Source organism: Aethalodelphis obliquidens, unplaced genomic scaffold (assembly GCF_003676395.1).
Source record: "Aethalodelphis obliquidens isolate GAN/ISIS:26980383/991018 unplaced genomic scaffold, ASM367639v1 scaffold118, whole genome shotgun sequence".
NCBI classification, from domain to species: Eukaryota; Metazoa; Chordata; class Mammalia; order Artiodactyla; family Delphinidae; genus Aethalodelphis; species Aethalodelphis obliquidens.
In genome coordinates, this window is record NW_020838062.1 from 1,861,531 (window position 1) to 1,885,657 (window position 24,127).

The 24,127-nt window shown below is 36.8% G+C and overlaps 1 protein-coding gene and 1 pseudogene across 2 annotated transcripts in view; both read right to left on the reverse strand.

Moving 5' to 3' along the window:
- Window positions 1-24,127, reverse strand: part of GABRA3 (gamma-aminobutyric acid type A receptor subunit alpha3) — a 154,724-nt gene that overhangs the window by 62,247 nt on the left and 68,350 nt on the right. For both annotated transcript variants that reach the window (XM_027097958.1, XM_027097959.1), the window contains exon 4: window positions 15,224-15,444. In XM_027097958.1, the coding sequence (XP_026953759.1) occupies window positions 15,224-15,444 (221 nt within the window). The remainder of the gene's footprint in view (window positions 1-15,223; window positions 15,445-24,127) is intronic.
- LOC113615541 (uncharacterized) lies at window positions 8,609-8,709 on the reverse strand (annotated as a pseudogene).

Sequence of the window (24,127 nt, forward strand, 5' to 3'; positions counted from 1 at the left end):
TTTATTGCAAAATTATTCACAATAGCAAAGACATGTAAGCAAACTAAGTGTCCATCAACAGATGAATGGATAAGAACATGTATATACATACAATATAATATTATCCAGCCTTAAAAAAGAAGGAAATCTTACCATTTGCAACCACACTGATGAACTTGGAGGACATTATGCTAAGTGAAATAAGCCAAACAAAGACAAATACTGTAGGATTTCACTTATATGTGGAATCTAAAATAGTCAAACTCATAAAGCAGAGAATAGAATGGTGGTTGCCAGGAACTGGAGTGAAAGTGGAGGTATTAGTGAAAGGGTAATAAATTTCAGTTATACAAGATGAAGGAGTCTTAGAGATCTACTGTACAGCAAGTAGTCTTCAGTTAGCTTTTCAAAGAAGGTCCAAGACCCCTCAAAATGTGATAATCAGATCATAGGACCTCAGTCCCAGCCAGGTTTTAACCTGTTTTGATTCCTATGCAAAGACCAGCAGTAAAAGGTAATATAGGAAATTCCCTTCTTTGGGGATGAAAGACACAGATGGGAATACAGATGGGAAGGAGGTACTTTTTAGCCCTTCATACATGCACACACATACCCACACCCTCCTCAGGTACTGCCCTCATTTCACTGTTCCCTATGTTTTGTAGCACCCTGGCTCCCTTGTCATCCCACCCTTTGCTTCTCAACAGCTGGTTTTTATTCCACCACAGTAATAAGTTAAAGTTTTATTGCTTCCATAGCACCCTAACTTGTATCTCTACTTTTACCCTTTCTCCTTATAGTATTGGGTTGGCCAAAAAGTTCGCTCGTGTTTTTCCATAACATCTTACAAAAAACCTGAACAAACTTTTTGGCCAACCCTATATATTCTCTACAGGATAGCCGTCTAGTATTTCCTCATCTTATACAGAGTAAAAGCCAAAGTTCTTGCTATGGCTTACAGGGTCTTACATGATCTTATCTTCTGTTCCTCTCTGGCTTATCTTCTACTATGCCCTCCCTTGCTCACTCTGTTCCAGCCACTCTGGCTTCCTTGCTGCTCTTTCAACATGCCAGTCTCTCTTACATCATAGCCCTTGCATTTGGTATGCTTTCATGTCTCTTTCAAGTCTTTGCTTAACTATCTTGTTTTTTTTCTTATTATCTTGTAAATGAGGCCTACCCCAACCTCCATTCAGTTTACTATCCATACTATGGTTAGTAAACTTTACCATGCGCTTTCTTTTCCCATAGTACCTAACTTATAACATGCCATGTAATTAATTTTTTCTATTTATCATCATTTTTTTCTCCTTACTGTAGAGCTATGGATTTTTGTCTTGGATCTTCTTTGATGTGTGCCAGGAGCATAGCACAGTACCTAGCACATTGTAGGTGTTCAATACATATCTATTGAATCAATTAACTAACGAATGATTTTTCTTTCCTAAAAACATGTATTTCTGTGGGGACCTTGCAGACGCGAGGTATAGATCGGGCAATATAGGGTTCAGGTATTCCGAGGGTTCCAGGCAAATAGCATCTTTCTTTCTTTTCTTTTTTTGATTTTTTTAATAGAACTTTATTGGAGTATAATTGCTTCACAATACCATGTCAGTTTCTGTTGCACAATAAAGTGATCAGCCATATGCATACACATGTCCCCATATCCCCTCCCTCTTGAGTCTCCCTCCCATCCTCCCTATCCCACCCCTCTAGGTCATCGCAAAGCACCAACAGGCAAATAGCATCTTAATATGATTCCTTAATAGCATAATATCTCAACCTATACTTAGTGGTCATCTAGCCTCTTTCCTAGAATTTCAGAACTGAAAGACCCTTATAGAAAGCATCCAGTTTTATCCCATCATATATTTGACATATGATAAAGCAGAAGGGAAGAACATTTCTCAAATAACCCAACAAGTCTGGGATAGAGCTGACTAAAAGTTTTCTAATTGTTTCACTCAACAAATAATTTTTTTTTTTTTTTTTTTTTTTTGCGGAACGTGGGCCTCTCACTGTTGTGGCCTCTCCCGTTGTGGAGCACAGGCTCCGGACGTGCAGGCTCAGCGGCCATGGCTCACGGGCCTAGCTGCTCCGCGGCATGTGGGATCTTCCCGGACCGGGGCACGAACCCGTGTCCCCTGCATGGGCAGGCAGACTCTCAACCACTGCGCCACCAGGGAAGCCCAACAAATAATTTTTGATCATGTACTATATGCCAGGTATTATTCTAAGCAATATAAGTACATCAGCAAACATACCAAGGTTGTTACCATCTTGAAGCTTACATTTGAGTACAGGGAAGACAAAAAAGAAACAAGTAAAATAAGTAAACTATATAATGTGTTAAAAGGCAATATGTCTCAGGAAAAAAAAAATAAGATGTGAGTAGAAACTATTGACGAGGCATTGCAATTTTCAATAGCGTGTTCAGGGAATACCTCACAGAGTAGGTGACATTTAAGCAACAAACCTGAAGGTAATGAGAGTGAACCTTATGGACACCTGGAAAAAGAACATTCAAAGTAGAGGGAGCAGAAAATGCAAAGGCCCTGAGGTAGAAATGTGACCAATGTGTTCCAAAAATAGCAACTATGCCACTGTGGCTGTAGTGGAGAGACCAAGGGGGAAGATTAATAGAAGATGAATTCAAAGAGGAAACTAGTGGTTACCAGTGCGGAGAGAGAAGGGAAAGGGGAAGGGAAAAGATAGGGGTTGCAGATTAAGAGGTACAATGCACTATGTTAAAATAAATAAGCTACAAGAATATATTGTAGAACACAGCGAATATAGCCAATATTTTATAATAACTTTAAGTGGAGTATAACCTTTAAAAATTGTGAATCACTTGTACACCTGAAACCTATATAATACTGTACATCAATTATACCTCAAGTAAACAAAAACACTCTTCAGGAGTGGTTGAGGTGTCAGGCAGGCTATTTCTATTATCATGGAGTAAAGGGCAGGATCTGACATTAATGTTGAAATAGAAAAGATAGTAAAATCTTTAATAGCCATTATTAGTAGAGGATGAGTCACTTGAAATATATCACCACTAAACACCCAAACCAAGCAGTATATTAGTCATAAGAATGCCAGTTTTCTGCAAATGGCATTGCTTTGTTCTTTTTAATGGCTGAGTATTCCATTGTATATATGTATCACATCTTCTTTTTTTATTAATTTTTATTGGGGCATAGTTGCTTTACTATGTTGTGTTAGTTTCTGCTGTACAGTAAAGTGAATCCACTATACGTATACATATATCCACTCTTCTTTTGGATTTCCTTCCCTTTTAGGTCACCACAGAGCACTGAGTAGTTTCCTGTGCTATACAGTAGGTTCTCATTAGTTATCTATTTTACACATGGTAGTGTATATATGTCAATCCCAATCTCCCAATTCATCCCACCCCACCTCCCCACTGTGGTGTCCGTACGTTTGCTCTCTACGTCTGTGTCTCTATTTCTGCTTTGCAAATAAGTTCATCTGCATTGTTTTTCTAGATTCCATATATAGCAATATTATACAATATTTGTTTTTCTCTTTCTGACTTACTTCACTCTGTACAACAGTCTCTAGGTCCATCCACGTCTCTGCTAATGGCACAACTTCGTTCCTTTTTATGGCTGAGTAATATTCCATTGTATATATGTACCACATTTTCTTTATCCATTCCTCTGTGGATGGACATTTAGGTTACTTCCATGTCCTAGCTATTGTAAATAGTGCTGCAATGAACATTGCGGTGCATGTGTCTTTTTGAATTATGGTTTCTTCTGGGTATATGCCCAGGGGTGGGATTGCTGGGTCATATGGTAGTTCTATTTTTAGATTTTAAGGAACCTCCAGACTGTTCTCCACAGTGGCTGCACCAATTTACATTCCCACCAACAGTGTAGGAGGGTTCCCTTCAGAGCAACATGGATGGACCTAGAGATTGTCATACTGAGTGAAGTCATAATGAGAGAGACAAATATCATATGATACTGCTTATATGTGGAATCTAAAAAAAAAGGGTACAAATGAACTTATTTACAAAACAGAAGTAGAATCACGAATGTAGAAAACAAACTTATGGTCACCAAGGGATAAGGCAGGGGGATAAATGGGGAGATTGGGATTGACATATACACACTACTATATATAAAATAGATAACTACTAAGAAGCTGCTGTATAGCTCGGGGAACTCTACTCAGTACTCTGTAATGGACTATATGGGAAAAGAATCATTAAAAAAAAAGAGTGGATATATGTATATGTATAACTGATTCACTTTGCTGTACACCTGAAACTAACAAAACATTGTAAATCAAGTATACTCCAATAAAACCTAAAAAAAAAAGAATCCCAGTTTTCTGCAAGTTTCCCATTAAATCCTCAAGCTATAGGCAAAAGGCTTCAGTACACTGGAAGACCTTGGGCTTCCTAATTGGAATACCAGAGCTTCACTACTGCATTTAGCCCTTATATGGAGCACATCTAGGTTTTAACAATTACCTCAGATGTGTTGCTCCATCCTCATTTTCTGATATTCACACTTTTCCCCCACTCTCCAGCCATCTGCCAATACTTGTGATTTTGCCAAACAAAGCTCTCATGCTTTTGTGCCTTTCTACAAATTGCTGGGTTATTTTTTGTCCTGCCAGGAATGCCCTTTCCTCTTTATATGTGGAACAAATTCCATTCAAGTCCATGCTCAAATATTACCTCTTCTGTGATAACTTTGTATGTGCCCTATAGGCATAGTGAGTTCTCCAGCTCACAGAAATCCCAGAGCACTTTGTACAAGTAGCTTAGTGCTTAACACTGTTGAAATAACTTTCTAGGCTCAAGATGGAGCCACTCCTGCCTGGGGTGCCACATCAAAAAACAAAAAGTTAGATGACTTTCATGTCCCTATAAATGCTCTACTTGACGGAAACACAGTATATCCAGTCTGTTTATGTGTCTGTCTTCTGCAAGTAAGTGTGAGAAACTTGAGAGAAGGGTCTCTACATATTATTCTAATCTGATGCATAGTACGGTGATTGGCACATAGCACATAGTCAGTAAATGCTTCTTGATTTAATAAATATTTCTGCAAGATAGACAGAGCAGTCATTTTCAGCCCCATTTCCCAGAAGAAGAAACTGAGGTCCAGAAAACAGAAATGCCTTGTCCATGGTTACACTGCTGATCTGGGCCAGAGTTAGGACTCACACTTAGAGCTCCTAATTCCTAAAGTTCATTTCACTATAACATACATACTCTGTCTAGGGGTAGTGAAACTGAGCAGGACCCTGTGGGGCCCTCCCAGGTACAAATCCCCTGTTTCTCCACTGGGGAATTTGGGTTTTTTGAGCATGATCTACCTCTTCTCCTTGCACGGCCCTGCAATAAAGCTTTCTCTGCTCCAAACCCCAATGTTTCCATTTGTTTGGCCTCACTGGGCATTGGACACACTAACTTGCATTCGAAAACAGTAGCATCTAAAATAGTTGGGTTCTTTGGAACCAGAGGGACCCTTCTGATGATCTGTAAATCCCCCTTGTGTTAGAATGATCTTTCCTTTTTTTAACATCTTTATTGGGGTATAATTGCTTTACAATGGTGTGTTAGTTTCTGCTTTATAACAAAGTGAATCAGTTCTTTTTAACAGACTCAATCTGCCTGAGGTTCAGCTTCTTGCTTTTGAGAATAAACGCAATTCTTGTTATTTCAAGGCCCTGATTTCCTCTTGCATTTGGCAAAAATGAAACAAATGTGAGAAGACCTCTTGGGAATACATTTTTCCTTCCCTCCCTTAAATGCTAGTTCCCATGTGGTGCTTTCCCACATCTGGGCCCATGTCTCCAAGCTGTAATGAAACCTATAATTTTTAGCTTATAGCACCTCATTGTTGGCTTTTTGTGAAGCTTCCATTATGCCTTATAGTACAGTAAATTATGTGTCCTATCTTTCCTGCTAAGATGTGAATTCTTGGAGGGTAGGGGTTGATATCACCACACAGAGTCCACAGCATAATTTGTGATTAACTGGGACTTGTAATATTACTTGCTTCTCACCTCATTGTAAGCTTTCTCAGGGTCCAAAGTGAGCCACTCTATCTCTTCTATGCTCTTCTGTTCATCAGAGTGAAACACACTAAGTGTGGTTCTGTGAGTCAGTTTCTAGCTTAATGAATAAGGAACTACAGATGGAATCCCCTAGAGCAAAAGCCATTACAAAAAAGGACTGTGTGAAACAAAGCTATCAATGCTTGGTTGATTTGATTACATTAAGTCCTATACAACTAACAATGTGACCCAAATGCCTTCCCTGGTTCCTGGCCATTTCAGAGGAAGTCTCTGTAATGAAGACTCAAATGCAAGCTATTTACATCTAAAGCAGGAGGAGAGGAGCTTTATTATTAACATTTCCATGTGTGTTGGTGGGGAAAGTTCAGGTATCATGCACAATTTATCTTTCAAATAATTTGTCTTTGGAACATCCCAAGTACAGGAGCAAAACTGACCCAATCAGACAAAGGATAAAGGAAGGCATGCAGGTCTGAATATGATAATAAGTCTCTCTTAATTGGTCAAAAAATACCATTTTCTTCTTGATGATGCAAACATGGAGAAATGAGTGCTTATTTTGTTTAATTTGTACCTAAACATAGGACACTATTAGTCTGTGGCCTAATATATAGAGGACACTTTGTGCAATGTATTTAATTTTATAAAATCCCATTGTGTCAAAGTTCTGGGTGACAGACGTGCATTTCCAGCTGCAGCTTGTCATGTCCACCTCAAACTCATTATGCTTAAAACTGATATCCCCTACATTCCCTTCTTAGAGGAAGTAGTGGGATGTAGTAGGGAAAAACAGTTTGCTTTAACATAAGAGTGACTTGAGATTCTGTACCAGCTCTGCCAGTTATTAATGGTGTGACTGTTGTTCTATTGAAACTTCAGTTTAGTAATTATAAAAATGGGGATATTAACACAAAAACCTCCACACAGTGGGCATGTGGCAGGACATATGTCAAGCAATTCACATGGCTTATCACATTTACTCCAAGTGTAGACAAAGAATGTTGTCTGTCATTCCAATAAATAAGGAATGTTGCCAGACACCAAGCCATCAGCCACTGCCCTGTTACCTTACCACCAACTAATTAGAAAAAAGTCACACATCCCACAACTATCACCCCAAATTTTGCCTATTAAAAACTTCTCCCCCAAAACCATCAGAATGGGGAGACTTGGGTTTTTTGAGCATGAGCCACCCATTCTTCTTGCTTGGTCCTGCAGTAAACCTTTATCTGCACAAAATTCCAATGGTTTGGTTTGTTTGGCCTCACTGTGTGTTGGGCACACAAAATTGCATTAGGTGACAGTTCAGTCACAATGAACTTTTTTTAAGTTTCTTTATTGTATCATCACTACCTCCCCTGCTCATTCTTCTGGCCTTCATATCTGCTGTACTCTCTCTCTCTGGAACATTTCTTCCCTATCTTTTATTATAATTTACTTCTACACATCTTTTAAGTTGCAGTTTAAAAGTTATTTCCTCTGGAATTCATTGTAGATATTCCCCATAGACTCACTTCATTGTCCCTGCTAGATGCTCATAAAGCATATTTCACTCTGTGCTTCCCTCATCATAGCACATATTCTACATTTTCATCATGGTTTAACTGTTTTCCCCAATAGAATGTAGTTATATGAGAGCAGAACCCACATCTATTTTTGCCCACCACTTTATCCCTAGTGCCCAGAATACTCTTTGGGTCTGATTAAGCCCTCAAGAAATATTTTTGGAATAATTAACAAATAAAAGTTCTAACAACAGACATGAATTTTCTGATGCATGTTGTCAACTCATAAATACCTGCATTTGTGTATGCTATTTTCCCTCCCTGGAATACCCTCCTATACCTCACCCTGTCCCTCATCTGTTTAATAGTTACCTATATTTCCTTTAAAATTCAAGATACAGGATAAGTATTATCTCCTTTTCACAACTTTCCTTGGTGTCTCCACATGATTTTTTTTCCAAATGTTTCACTTTTAATTGTAGACACAGCTCCTATATTAAGTTTCACAAAAAAGCATGTCTTTCAACAATGCAACCAAACAGTGTTCAATGTAATGTGGTGTAAGCAACATTTAACATAATTCAACTGCTTTAACCTAAATACACCTACTGCTTAAGTCTCCACATGATTTTAGATGCTTTTTACCCTGTAATTCCATCATATTTTGTACCTGCCTCTATTTAAGGACTTTTATATTATTGTGCAGCTATCTGTGCATATGTTTTCTTTAACTACTAGACAGTAAAGTCACTAAGAGCATGAGCTGTGTCTTATTTATCTCTGTAGTTCAGCATATATCCCAAAGCCTTAAACACAATAGCACTCATAAATATGTTGAATGAATGATTCAAGTGAATGAGATAAAATCTAGCTAAATTCAAAAAGTACTTTTCCCTCCTATTCAAATACTCACTGGAACATTTTTTATTGTATTATATATTATGCAACATTTATATATAATAAGTATAAAGAACACAACAATGAACGTATTTCCCCATATCTTCATTAATAAATAAGATGTCATTAATAGAAATAAAGTTCCCTATATCCATGTCTGAAAAAATGGAAAATACCTCATAAATGTGTATATCATCTTGACCTGGACTCTGTTCATCTTTTCTGTATTGTTTCAATTTTACTATGTGTGCTGCTGAAGCAAACAGCAGGTAATGAGCTTTGGCCTGCATTTTTACGGTTGTCTTGAGGTCACAAGATGAAGCAAGGGAAGGCTTGATTCTAAAGTGTCCTAGTTATACAGCCATGCAATGCTTGGTCATATTTTTCTAAAAAGTTGTCCTTCTTTAATTTTCCTATGGAATTCAGATACTATCTCTTTTTCTTTTTTTTTTTTTTTTTTGCGGTACACGGGCCTCTCACTGCCGTGGCCTCTCCTGTTGCAGAGCACAGGCTCCAGACGCACAGGCTCAGCGGCCATGGCTCACGGGCCTAGCCGCTCTGTGGCATGTGGGATCCTCCCGGACCGGGGCACGAACCTGTGTCCCCTGCATCGGCAGGCGGACTCTCAACCACTGCGCCATCAGGGAAGCCCCCAGATACTACCTCTAAGGGTCAAAATAATGAGAGGAATGCTGTAGAATGACATTTCCTGAAAAATTCTAAGTATTCTTCAGACTTTATCCAATTTGTGCTTTTCATGTGTCTACAAGACAGGCAGCAGCCACATTATTATCAAAATGAGAAAGCAGATAATTTGTGTCTTGCAAAAGGTCACCAGACAAATAAATTATGGGGTGATAAATAGAGTCAAGCTCTTATTTTAAGTTTTGAACCTAGGTTTCCCTCTGGATCCACCTTCCTGGGTCAACAGTGAAGCATTTACTGTGTAAGGGAACCAATAGCTTCATCATGCTCCTGAACTTCTGTACCTCCTCTGTTCTGTCCTTCAGAATAAGCACAAGGGCATTCTGCATAGACTTCTATCTTATCGAACTCCACTTTCTTGTCCAATTCAGACTAGAATGAAGGACCTAATGGTCATCTTCCCATTCATCCAACTCTATTTTCAGGTGACTAATCTTCTGCCCTCCTCAGTCTGCATCCTCTCTTCTTCATATTTCAACATTCCCATCCTCCCATCTCCTTTCTTCTCTCTTTTCTATTCCTCCTCCAAAACTTAAACCTATCCTCTATTCTCTTTTCCTTTTATTATTCAGTTTCTCCACTATCCTGTTCTCCTCATTCACTCTGTTTCTTTCCCTCTATTATTCTCAGTCTCTATGTGTTCCTTTTCTGCCCATCACACTTCCCTCCAACCACCTCATTCCATACATCCTCTCTTCTGTTTATATCTACTCCACTCCATTCTTTCCACAGTTGTGTACACTGTCATCTCCTCTTCAAACTCTTCTCTTTATGTACTTTATTACAAGTATATCTCTATTCTACCTATTCCTCCACTTATGCTCTAGTCTCTTCAAATTCTCCTTCATACATTATAACCATTCAGACTTCTACTCTGCCCTATCCTCCCCACCTCCTTTTCAACATTTATGTCTAATTTCATGTCCTTCCATGCAGTGTCAGAACAGGTATCCCTCTTCCTTTACAAGTAAAACTTTCCCTGTAGTTTGGATACCATCTCCTGACAGTTTTCTCTGGGAACCTGATGTCAGAAAAACCCTATTTCTACTGTATCTTCAACCTTTACCTTTCTACTAGCCCCTTCCAGCTATCTCACAAATATGTGCCAGTCTCTCCATTCAAAACAAATAACTATTTCCTTTACCCCTGAATATATCTATTATATACCCATCCCTTTCATTTTCAAGCAAGTTCCCAGAAAGTATTTTCTATGTTCACTATCTCCACTACCTCTATGCCAACTCATAAAAACTCCTCATTGCACTAATCACTCCATTGAAAGAGTGTACGTGAAGAACACCAGTGTTTTCCATGTTACCAAACCTAATACATACTTTCAATTCTCTATATTAGTAGATATCTTTGTAATAGCCAACAATATTGTAAAGATGTATAAGTAATAGTAAAGAGCATAAAATTGCAGGCAAGCTGCCAGAGTATGAATGCTTGACCATTTACTACCTAGGTGATCTTAGAAAATGTTACTCACTCTGTGTCTCAGATTCCTCACCTGTAATTGTATCTATCTCATAGACTTGTTATGAAGATCATAAAAGTAGAATGATTATAAAAATGCATGGCACATTGTAAGTACTATATTGATGGCAACTATTGTACTTATTATGCTATTATTGTATTATTATTATTGATCACTCTCATCTTTTTGAAAACCTTTACCTTTCAATATATTAGCCAAAATGTGTTCAATCAATATTCAGTAACAATCCTAAAATATCAGTGTCCTAAAACCACAAAGGTTTCTTTCTCATTCACACTATTTGTCTATCTCAGGTTGTGGGAGGGATGTTCTTTTCTATGTTATCTTTAATAAGGGACACAGAATGATAGAGCCAAGGCCACCTGGCATAATGCTACTCACTGTGGCCAGGGGAGAGGAACATGGAAAATCATGTACTGGCTCTTAAGAGTTTCTAATCCTTAACAGATACATACTACTATATACAAAATAGATAAACAACAAGACCCACTGTAGAGCACAGGAGACTATATTCAATATCCTGTAATAACCTATAATGTCAAAGAATCTGAAAAAATATATATAACTGAATCACTTTGCTGTATACCTGAAACTAACACAACATTGTAAATCAACTATACTTTTTAAAAAAAGATAAATGAACTTTATGACCAGTGCTGCAAATTCATCCTGAGTAAAATGATACTTAATTTTATGAATTAAAAAGAACAATATTCTGGTTCCTGAGTGATCACTGTGTTTCCAGAAGGTACTGATATGGAAGCAGTTATAATAGATTCCACTAACTGTAAAATTTTTGCACAGAGATGAAAATAAAGAAATGTACATGTTAAAAAAGCAATAAATAAATAAAATTTCCAATCCTCCCTCAGAAATCACACATGTTATTTCCACTCACATTTGGTTGGCCAAAGCAATTCATTTGTCTAAGGCTCTATGGAAGTGAAATACTAACATATACCCAGAGGGAAGTGAACTGGAAATATTGGAAGTAGCAGTATTGACTACCACACTTAGCTTTCAAGATACTACACACTAGTGGTTCTATTAACACCTTCCTTTCTTTTCCTTTTCGGTCTCCATCATAGGTTCCTCTTTCTTCCCTTCTGCTTTAATGATAGTGATGCTACATGACTGGATGCTTGGCATGATTTTCCTCTCACTCTACATACTTTCCTGAAGTGATCATATGCATTCACATGGTTGTCCCACCATACTGACAATACCAAACTTTACATCTCTTGCTTGTGTCTCTCTCCTGACCTTATGACTTGAATATCCAACTACTGTTAGACTTCTGTCCCTGGATAATCTACAATCTTCTTAAACTTATCTTGTCCAAAATTAACCTCACAGATTTATTCTATCTAAATTTTTCCTAAATCTCATATGATCTACCCCAGTTCGTAATACCATCAGTCACCCATTTTACTTGGGTGCCTTCTACCTTAATTCCTCCTCTTTGCTCTCATTCTGACATTGGTTGTTTTCACTGTCTATTTCCTCAGTGTATCTCCCCATCTCCATCTTAATCCACTGCTCTGAATTAGAACTTCACCACTCCTCATCTAGACTATTTAATCTGTCTCCTAATCAGCTTTCCTATTTCCAGTCTTGTTCCCTACAAATGCATTCTTTACACAGTAACTAGGATGCCATATATAACATTAAAAAAATTGACCACTTCCTTATCTTGCTTATAATATACCATTCAATTTCCTGCAACTGCTCAGTTGGTTTTCTCTACCCGGAATGTCCTTCCTCTCTTCCCTCCACTTTCCACATACAATTTTCTTGACCACATTCTACTTATCTAATAAAGCAAAAATTAATGCCAATACTAATAATCAGGAACTTAGGTGTTGCCTCATCCAGGGACTCTTTGCTCAACATGATCCAGAAGAATGAGTTAGATGACCCTTTTCTATTCTTTCATAATTACTCATAACTTTATCATTTCAGTTAATTTTTTGTGGTTATCTATTAGCCTTTTCCCCGTATTATATTGTGACTGTCTTAAGGACAAAGACCATATCTTCTTAATGTTTGCATAGCCAGAACCTAGTCCAGGGCCATGTATGTATTAGGAATTCAAAACATGTTTGGTGAATGAATAAATGAATGGATGAAAAATACTAATCTTTCTTCCATCTATAATTTCTCTCCCTCCAGTGTCCCTTTCCCTACTTCTATATGTCTTCTTTTCTTTCTTCCCATTTACTGCATACTTTACTCCAATTTCTCCTTTTTCTTTTAGGATATTCTAATATCTAGCCTTTTACTTTTATTTCATCTTCTGCCTTATCTTCTCAAATTTTCTATTCTTTTTCTCTCCTCTCATAGTCTCTCTTTCCTCTACCCATTTCTCCTTGATCAATTCATCTGTGTGTGCGTGTATAAAAGTTCTGGGAATAGACCAATAAAATAAATATATATGTTAATTTTATTGATCTCTTCTCCACATTATTCTTCCCAGTTCTATCCACTTCCTTTTTCTCCATCATTCTTTCCTCTACTCTCTCAGCTCCTCCTCTTTAATTCAACTTCTAACAATTGACTTGCTATCCATTTTTCCTTGGCCATCTTCTTGTCTCCCAAATTCTTTCAGAAGCACATCAATAAATAGTAAATTTAAAGTAATGAAGGACTAGCATACAGGCAAGCACACTTCATGTATTCATCACATATTTACCAGGTATGCATTATTTGAGTTTCATTGTGTATAATAACAAATGCACAGAACCTGCACCAAAAGATCACTCATTAATGTGGAAGGCAGCTTCAGGAAGTGACAACTGACAGCAAGAGCCAAGAAAGTTTTTAATGTTGGGGCAAAGAATCTTACTGAACTGGAAATGTGTTCAAAATTATTCTTTTAAAAGCAAAATTTACATATCTAAAATCTCTAATGATAATGAGTCATGAAAAACATAAAACTGTGATGGTTTTATGCTTTGGGAGCAGAAAAGTATGAAATACATTATATATAATATATATTCATATATATATTAAAAGTTATATTCTTAAGTTGTGTGGAAATGCACTTATATGAAACTCCTCAGCATTTCCACACAATGTGGCATAAAATATATGTTGCTATAATTTTGTATTTATATATGTAACATTGTACGTTTCATTATCTCACTTGATTCTCACAATTCTGCATCATATGGATAGTTTGTTGCTGCAGTTAAACCTAGGCTATTCTGACTGTCACAGTGTTCATGCCTGTGTATATGGCTGTAATTCTGTGTATTTAAATGCCCTTGACTATGTATATACCTGTGTATTGGTCTACACATGTCTCTGAGTATGCATAAACATTTATACACTGTGAATGTACATCTCTGTGTGTCTGAAAATGTTCATATGGCCAACTCTATTTTTTATTGAAATATAGTTGATTTGCAATATTGTGTTAGTTTCAGGTATATAGCAAAGTGATTCCATTTATATATATATATATATATACATATATATATATATATATATACACACGTACACCTATATACATATAAATATTTCAGATTATTTTCTATTATAGGTTATTATAAGATATTGAATATAGTTTCTTGTGCTATAACAGTACGTCCTTGTTGTTTATCTATTTTATATATAGTAGTGTGTATATGTTAACCCCACACTTCTAATTTATCCCTCCCCCCTCCCTTTCCCTTTCCCCTTTTGGTAAACATAAGTTTGTTTTCTAAGTCTGTGAGTCTATTTCTGTTTTGTATAGAGACTCATTTGTATTATTTTTTAGATTCCATGTATAAGTGATAGCATATAATATTTGTCTTTCTCTGCCTGACTTATTTCACTTAGTATGATATTTTCTAGGTCCATCCATGCTGCTGCAAATGGCAATATTTCATTCCTTTTTATGGCTGAGTAATATTCCATTGTGTGTGTGGTAATATTCCATTGTGTGTGTGTGTGTGTGTGTGTGTGTGTGTGTGTGTGTGTATCACATCTTCTTAAAGCAATCATCTATTGATGGGTACTTGTATTGTTTCCATGTCTTGGCTATTATAAATAGTGCTGCTATGAACATTGGTGTGCACATTATCTTTTCAAATTAGAGTTTTTGTTTTTTCTGGGTATATGCCCAGGAGTGAGATTGATGTATTATATGTTAGCTCTATTTTCAGTTTTTTAAGGAACCTCCATACTGTTCTCATAGTGGCTGTACCAATTTACATTCCCACCAACAGTGTAGGAGGGTTCCCTTTTCTCCACACCCTCTCCAGAACTTATTATTTGTAGACTTTTTAATGATAGCCATTCTTATCAGTGTGAGGTAATACCTCATGTGGTTTTGATTTGCATTTCTCTAATAATTAGTGATGATGAGCAGCTTTTCATGTGCCTGTTGGCCAACTCTCTATACTTGTGTCTATAATATATACGTCTGCAAGTGTGCATACCTGCAAATGTGTTAGGAAGTATATGCCTATATGTGCATTTCTAATCTGTAACCTTGACAGAATTTTCAATGGATAGCTTAAAACATGCTGATTTCAATCCTGGTCCTACCCCAGTATACTTTAGATGAGCTGCACCACTCTCTGACCTCATGGTGTAGAGGAGGGTTCCATTGTCCACCAGTCTGAGCAGCTTGTTAGGTGTGGTCATGTTATGGGCCACTGATTTCTTGCCATTGTGGAAGAAGGTGTCAGGGGTCCAGATCTTACTAGCCAGGAGATTATTCAGTGGAAGGATCTTCATGGGTCCATCAAATTTCAGTCTTTCGTCATGCCATGTCTGTCGAAAAAATACATCAATGGTGTACTCCTAAGGACAAAAAGAGAGAGAACAATGTTTCAGTTGAGTTCTGGTAGTGACCCACAGTGCCCTTAGCAAATATTAATTACTTTGCAGTATTTCCTCTGCTGCAGAGAAGCAGCAGTCTATTAACAGTAGTTACTAGTAAGTAGGGCAAATGATTATGATTGAGAAAAAATGTCTTGGTGATCAGTAAGTACATAGATAATATGTTTGACAAGATTTTGCTTAGGAAGATCACTGCCAACACTGCCCTGCACATCATGCAAGCTGAACACAAGACTTTGCCTTATGAAAAGGAAAGAGCTCCCTTCTCTATGCAGTGGCATCTCTAATAAGGGCAAACTCCTTACCTTATCTCTTCTACTAAATGATCCCATATGAACATCAAAGGCCAATATAACAATTACCATAAAACTAAAACCTTAAATTTTAAAACACATTCATTTGATTCTCTAACAATATGTCTAATGAGTTAATATCTTATTGTCTTCAATAAATAAGGAACTCTTACAGATAAGATAAAAACAAACACACAAATAGAAAAATGGGTAAATGACATGAACAGAAAATTCATGAAATGGATAAAAATTGCTAATAAACATGAAGAACATTTTCAAAATTGCTGTTCATCTAAACATAAATTAAAGTTACAATAAATGTTCCAGGTTTTGGTAACAGCAGACTAAATCATTTGGATATACATTCCTATAGCTATTAATTATAAAGTTTGAACTAAAAATTATGGACATATAGCTAGATAGATATACAGACTATTTGAAACCAATGGGGAATGATTGAAAGCAGACAAAAACTTGAAGAAAGTTTAGTCTTGAAAGATGGCAGCACATGTGCTCAAGGCACTGCATACCCTGATGAAGGGCTGAAGCCTGTAGGAAGGGAGCCTTTCCCTAATTGGTCCACAGAGGAGCCAAATTTATGTAATTTGTCTAGAGGGGATACATTTCCTTATCTGCAAAAAGGCACTATATATGCTAACAGCTTGGGAGCTAGATAATAAATAGGTAGGATAATGATTTATAGTACAAAAACCTGAGAATGCTGAGACTAGAGGAACTTTCACTTTTAGGCAATCTCTTGAATTCACTTTAGCTCCTAAAGAGTCTCAGCCCCACCCATCTGAAACCTTGGGATATTGGAGCTTTTGGAAAAAGCCAACCAGAGATTTGATGACAGCCCTAGGTTTCCTTCAGGAGAGGGTAGGAGTGTAGAGAAGAGGGGGAAGAACTGACATGTTTCATGTCTAAACTTTAGCACGTTTGAGGGCAGGGACTGCGTCTTATTCACTACTGTATCCTTAGTACCATGCCCACAAAAAATCTGTGTGGAAGGGATGTATTCAAATCCATTTTATTCTTTCATCTTGCTGTGTTTTCAATAAAAGAGAGATGGTTTTTTAAAACAAAGAAAAAAGATGGCAGCAGCAACAGGTTAAAATTGTGTTTGTGGCTTTTCTTTTCTAAAGGTCCTCTCCCAAACCTAGAATTTCTGTGGCAGATACCACAGCCTTAATGGCTCAAAGTGGCCAATAATATGGAAATTTAGGAGTGGGAGTCTTGGAAGCAAGAGAGTCACAGAGGGGATAGGACCCCAAATCTGAGTATATACTTCACCCCAAAACCTGGCTGACCACTACATACATAGTGAAAACTCTGAGGCTATGGAAAAAAATGCAGGCAGAAACAATAGGGGAGTCTTCCACTAAATGATAGATGACAAAACTGTGGTGGGTGATGTTTGTGAGTTAGGCAGAAATCAGAAAAATTATTGGCTTAATACCTCAGAAGACAGAGCTCAAAGCTGGCCAAAGAGCTGAAAATGCAGGGGGAAGCCTTGGAGAAAAACAAAACCACTGAGAGGGAAGTCCCAAAATCTGAGTAGAAACTCTGCTTTGACTGACGACTAAACTACACAAGGCATGGGGGACACATCTAGGTAGTCAGGTAAAACAAAGAAGCAGCCAGAAGCTACTTAAAGTCCTTTGGCTTAAAATTCCTTAATAGTTTCCAGTTATACCTGGAATAAATTCTAATACCTTTCTCTTACTTAGAAAGTACTTCATAAACTGACCCTTGTCTTCTTCTCTAAGCTCTTCTCCAACCACCTGTAGCTCTACAAATTAGCCAGTCTGGCTTTTCTTCTCCTCCAGCACACCAAGAATACCCCTGCCTAAGGATTAGAAGATTATATAATTTATTGTCTAAACTGGAACACTTTTGAGAGAGGAGGCTTTATCAACAGTTATATATCAGGACAACATGTGTAAGCCAGGACTATGCCAGGTTTAAATCTGGAATTAGACTCCCACATAAAAGCAAGACCCTGAAGGGCTCCAACCTCAGGAGAAGGGTGAATTACATAAAAGAAACTAGATAAAACCAGTCAACAACATGAAAATTCAGAAAGGAAACTTGTCTATCCAAGCATGAATTCTGAAATGGACAGGAGTTTAGGGGAAGCATTTCTACTGAGATTTAGCAACTTCAAGCCTAATCTTATATGAGATCAATATTTAAATGTACACTTGGTTTGGGGCTTAAAAGCTAAGAAATTAACATAAAAATAGGTCTCAGGATGGGGATACCTCTATATTGACTTACAAAAGCAAACACTCTAAAGAGACATGGCCATAAATAAATGCTTTCTGAAAAGAAGTTCACAATCCACAACAACGAAACACCTAAGGAAATGGTAATAAGCAAGAGTCAGCTGATACAACATGTAGCTGAATTATACCCCTTCCAAGAACCTCACATAACAGAATAATCAAATAGATATTATAATGGAACTATAATTAAAATGATAAAAGTATCAAAGGAGATTGAGAACATGAGAATAGATCCAAACATTATGGGGTAAAAGCAAGAAAAAACAGATTTTAAAAAGGTCTATTTGAATTAGATATTCTGTGAAAGAAAAATAGTCACTGAAAATAAAAACTCAATGGATATGTTACACAGAAGATTAGATATTATTAAAGAGAGATTAGTGAACTGGAAAATACATGTGAAGAAAACTTGTTCAGTGTATATTTCTAACAAAGTTCTAAAGTGGGAGAATAGAGAAAATGGGGGGAAAATAATAAAGTACTAATGGATGACAGTTTCTCAGAATTGTTGAATATAAGCATCCTTAGCTTCAAGAACCTTAATCACTTGCAAGCTCAGTATAAAAAAATATATCCAAGCCAACCATAGTGGATTTGAAAAATACCAAAGAGGAGATCTTAAAAACAACAAAATAGAAAAGACATATTATCTACAAAGAAACAGCAGTTTGATAGCAGACTTCTTGAAAAAAACAATAGAAGCCAAAAGAATTCTATAGCCAACTAGATTATCATTTGAGAGTGGTTTCAAAATAAAGATGAGTTTAGATAAATAAGATAATATTTTCCCATGGCTGGGGCATGTACAGTATTCAGGCCTCATTCAGAAGTCTCCATATCAGAAAAGCATTCTTTGACCACCCTATCATAAATAGTAATCCCTCTTCCCCTTACCATGCATTATTTTTCTTCATGCATTATTTTGTCAGATAGCTCTGACAAAATGTATTTTTATTTGCTTACTCTTCCTTTCATTCCACTAGCCTGGATGCTGCATGAGAGCAGAGATTTTCTTCAGTTCACTGCTATATTCCTAGCACGTAAAATCCTACCTGACCAATAGTAGCTGGTTTATAAATATTTTTGAATTAAAAAATGATTGAATGAATCCTCAGGAAAGGAACTACTAAAAGAAGTTTTTCATATAGTTGAAAATGAAACCAGCAGGAAGATTCAAGAAGGAATGGTGAGCACAAGTGTTGACAAACTTATGGGTAAATTAAACAAATAATGGCTCTCTACAAATGATATTAAGGACTATAAAAACAAAGTGGAATAAATAACTACAGTAAGCCACATGGAAGGAGGGAGTAGGGATACATGGATTAATATATTCTTGTACTATTTGGGAGGAGAGTGGAGATATTAAATTTAACATCAAGTATATATATCAACATTTAAGGTAACCATTAAGAATATACTAGAAATAAAATGCAAAACTTACAAAAGAGTAGAGAAAAAACCAAGGGGAATATAGAAAATGCCTCAATCCCATAGAAGGCAAGAAAAAATAAAGCATATAAAAACATGGGGGAAAAGGATATATAAAATAAGATAGTAGAAAAAAACAATATAATCTAATGATAAATAAACAATGTAACTGTATGTTATGTGTATACAAGAGTCACACCTTAAGGGCACATGAAAACACAAGTTGAAAATGAAGCGATGGAAACATATGTATGGATAAATCCTAATCAAAATAAAGTCATAGAACTATAAAATACAGACAGCAAAATAAAGTCATAGAACTATAAAATACAGACAGCAGGGACTATAAGACTAACACTTTTGTTCAGGATGAAATATTACACTAAAAAATGGAGTATATCAAGTGAAAAAAATTCTTAATTTTTATGTATGGATAACATGGACTCAAAATATGTAAGGCAAAAATTGAATTACAAGGAGAAAATGACAAACCCATAGATTCTCAGTAAATGAAAGACCAATAGAACCAATAATTTGTATGATAAAATAAGTGAAGAATCCTTTTGACAAGCATAAAGTAAGGAATACACATAGACTTAACACTTAGTAAACAAACAGTATTTTTTTTTACCAAAAATAGATGATCATATGTTAAGCCATAAAGCAAATCTCAAGAAACACAAAAAGATTTCATATCCTATAGACCATCTTGTTTCAATATGAGGCATTAAGTTAGAAATTAATAATAAAGTTTTACATTTGAAAATTAGAAAACCCGCTAAATTTTTTTAAGAAAACAAAGAAGAAACCATAAAGGATATTAGAAAATACTTAGAACTGAACAACAGTGAAAATGTTTATAAATGAAATCTTGTATTCAACTCCTCAAGTGCTGCTTAGAAGGAAATTGATAGCCATAAAGAAGTCTTAAAGATGGTCTTTAAAAAAGGGAAAACCATAAGCTAATCTGCCTCAAGAAACCAGGAACACAGAATTTCCCAAGAAAAGTAAAGAGAAAAATGATCTACACAAAAGGAAAAATCAGTGAAACAGAAAACAACAACAAAATAATACAGATGATGCACAAAATCCAAAACGGGTGGCTTTGACACACAAACGATATAGAAAACTGACAATAAGTTTAATCAAGAAAAAGCAAGAAAATGTGGGAAAATTTGGGGTGAGGGGTAGAAATATAGATTAAATAAAATTGGGCAAAGCAAGTTGATAATTTTTGAAGCTGGGTGATGGATACATGAGGTTCCATTAAACCATTTTCTCTACTTTGGGGGTTGTGTGTGTGTGTGTGTGTGTGTGTGTGTGTGTGTGTGTGTGTGTATCATATATATAGTCACTGCCAGCCTGTAGATAATAGATTGTAGGGAACTGAGAGTAGATAGAAGGAAATCAGGGGCTTATTACAGTTTGATATGCCAGAGACAATGGTGGTCTGAGCCAGAATAGTAGCAGTTCAGGTGATAAGTGGTTTAATATGAGAACACCTATGAACATAGATACAAGAACCATGAATAACAGATTTTTTTTTAATTTTTGAATTTCATTTTATTTATTTTTTTATACAGAAGGTCCTTATTAGTCATCAATTTTATACACATCAGTGTATACATGTCAATCCCAATTACCCATTCATCACACCCCCACCCCCACCCCCCACAGCTTTCCCCCCTTGGTGTCCATACATTTGTTCTCTACATCTGTGTCTCAATTTCTGCCATGCAAACTGGTTCATCTGTACCATTTTTCTAGGTTCCACATATATGTGTTAATTCACAATATTTGTTTTTCTCTTTCTGACTTACTTCACACTGTATGACAGTCTCTAGATCCATCCATGTCTCAACAAATGACCCAATTTCGTTCTTTTTATGGCTGAGTAACATTCCATTGTATATATGTACCACATCTTCTTTATCCATTCGTCTGTTGATGGGCATTTAGGTTGCTTCCATGACCTGGCTATTGTAAATAGTGCTGCAATGAACACTGGGGTGCATGTGTCTTTTTGAATTATGGCTTTCTCTGGGTATATGCCTAGTAGTGGGATTGCTGGATCATATGGTAATTCTATTTTTAGTTTTTTAAGGAACCTCCATACTGTTCTCCATAGTGGCTGTATCAATTTACATTCCCACCAACAATGCAAGAGGGTTCCCTTTTCCCCACACCCTCTCCAGCATTTGTTGTTTGTAGATTTTCTGATGATGCCCATTCTAACTGGTGTGAGGTGATACCTCATTGTAGTTTTGATTTGCATTTCTCTAATAATTAGTGATGTTGAGCAGCTTTTCATGTGCTTCTTGGCCATCTGTATGTCTTCTCAGGAGAAATGTCTATTTAGGTCTTCTGCCCATTTTTGGATTGGGCTGTTTGTTTCTTTAATATTGAGCTGCAGGAGCTGTTTATATATTTTGGAGATTAATCCTTTGTCAGTTGCTTCATTTGCAAATATTTTCCCCCATTCTGAGGGTTGTCTTTTCGTCTTATTTATGGTTTCCTTTGCTGTGCAAAAACTTTTAAGTTTCATTAGGTCCTATTTGTTTATTTTTGTTTTTATTTCCATTACTCTAGGAGGTGGATCAAAAAAGATCTTGCTGTGATTTATGTCATAGAGTGTTCTTCCTATGTTTTCCTCTAGGAGTTTTAGAGTGTCTGGTCTTACATTTAAGTCTCTAATCCATTTTGAGTTTATTTTTGTGTATGGTGTTAGGGATTGTTCTAATTTCATTTTTTACATGTAGCTGTCCAGTTTTCCCAGCACCACTTACTGAAGAGACTGTCTTTTCTCCATTGTATATCCCTGCCTCCTTTGTCATAGATTAGTTGACCATAGGTGTGTGGGTTTATCTCTGGGCTTTCTATCTTGTTCCATTGATCTATGTTTCTGTTTTTGTGCCAGTACCACACTGTCTTGATTACTGTAGCTTTGTAGTATAGTCTGAAGTCAGGGAGTCTGATTCCTCTAGCTCTGTTTTATTTCCCTCAAGACTTCTTTGGCTATTCGGGGTCTTTTGTGTCTCCATACAAATTTTAAGATTTTTTGTTCTAGTTCCATAAAAAATGCCATTGGTAATATGAAAGGGATTGCATTGAATCTGTAGATTGCTTTGGGTAGTATAGTCATTTTCACAATATTGATTCTTCCAATCCAAGAACATGGTATATCTCTCCATCTGTTGGTATCATCTTTCATCACTGTCTTATAGTTTTCTGCATACAGGTCTTTTGTCTCCCTAGGTAGGTTTATTCTTAGGTATTTTATTCTTTTTGTTGCAATGGTAAATGGGAGTGTTTCCTTAATTTCTGTTTCAGATTTTTCATCATTAGTGTATAGGAATGCAAGAGATTTCTGTGCATTACTTTTGTATCCTGCAACTTTACCAAATTCATTGATTAAAACCAGAAATTTGTTTCCCAGCCAGAGTGATCATAACTATTCTTCCTTGTGACACAATGGAAGTTCAGCTAAAAATACCCTGAAATTTATTTGACCAAAGCCTGCCCTGTCAGGAAAGAGACATTCTGCTGCTTCTGCTTAATCATGAGGGAGAAGACAAACAAGCAACTGGAAGATGAAACTTCAGAAGAGATAAAACATCTGGATTGTTTGAAATGTCTCCAGAGTCTCTGCACATCCATGTGTGCCTGCTTGGGTGGGAAAAGAGAAGGGAAATGAGCTGGTTTGGGCAGGAGCTATGTGTATGTTTCTGTAGTATCCCTGAATTTGGTTATCTGTTTGCACATGTGTGTCTATGGAGTGCCTGGGATGGTGTGTAGGCTGTTTTGTTTTATTCTGTATATATTTTCTTATTTTGTCTGAATATATTTATGGGTGTTCATTCATAAGTGAGAGTGAATGAGTATGTGTGGGTGTGTGGGTGTGTGTGTGTCCAAAGAGTAGCTTCAGTTGCTTTCTTATGAAAATCTTAATCAATCACTAATTCCCAGCAATACAAAGAGAGCTTCACCTCCCTGGTGAGTTTGGTTATCCCCAGTGGACTATGAGCTCTCTGAATATGGATTCCCTAGAGCCCCTTAATGCAGAGTTGGGCCTCTAAGGAGTACTTGTTGAATGAGCAAATGTCAACAGTTTTAATTCATACCTGGATCTGAAGCTGTGGGCATTAATGGTCAACAGGTTGAGAGGGGGCAATCTAGACATACAGGCTTTCCTGTTGCCACTAAGAGAGACTCACATCCTCCATCCGTCTTACATCAAACATGTCCCTCACTGAGCTCTCCCTATGTGTCAAGTACTCTATGAAGTGCCAGGGAAGCCATGGAGTACTTGGTACTTGCCTTTAAGGAGTTCACAGGGAATTTACTATATCTCTGTATCCCTTTCTTTATTCCACACTTAAAAGACAAAGTTCAGGACTCTACCTTCCCCCTGCCTGGCATCACAACCACTCATGACTTCCTCTCCTGAGAATTAGCTTGTTTCTCCAACTGACTCCTACACCTTGCCTGATTGAAATAAAAGCCATGTAAAATCAACATACCTAAACCAACTCTCAGCCTCCAGTCTGCTCCCCCTTGTAGTTCATGCTGTACAGACTGCCAGATCAATCATTCTAAAACAACACATGTATATTTTTACTGCCCTAGTCTAAC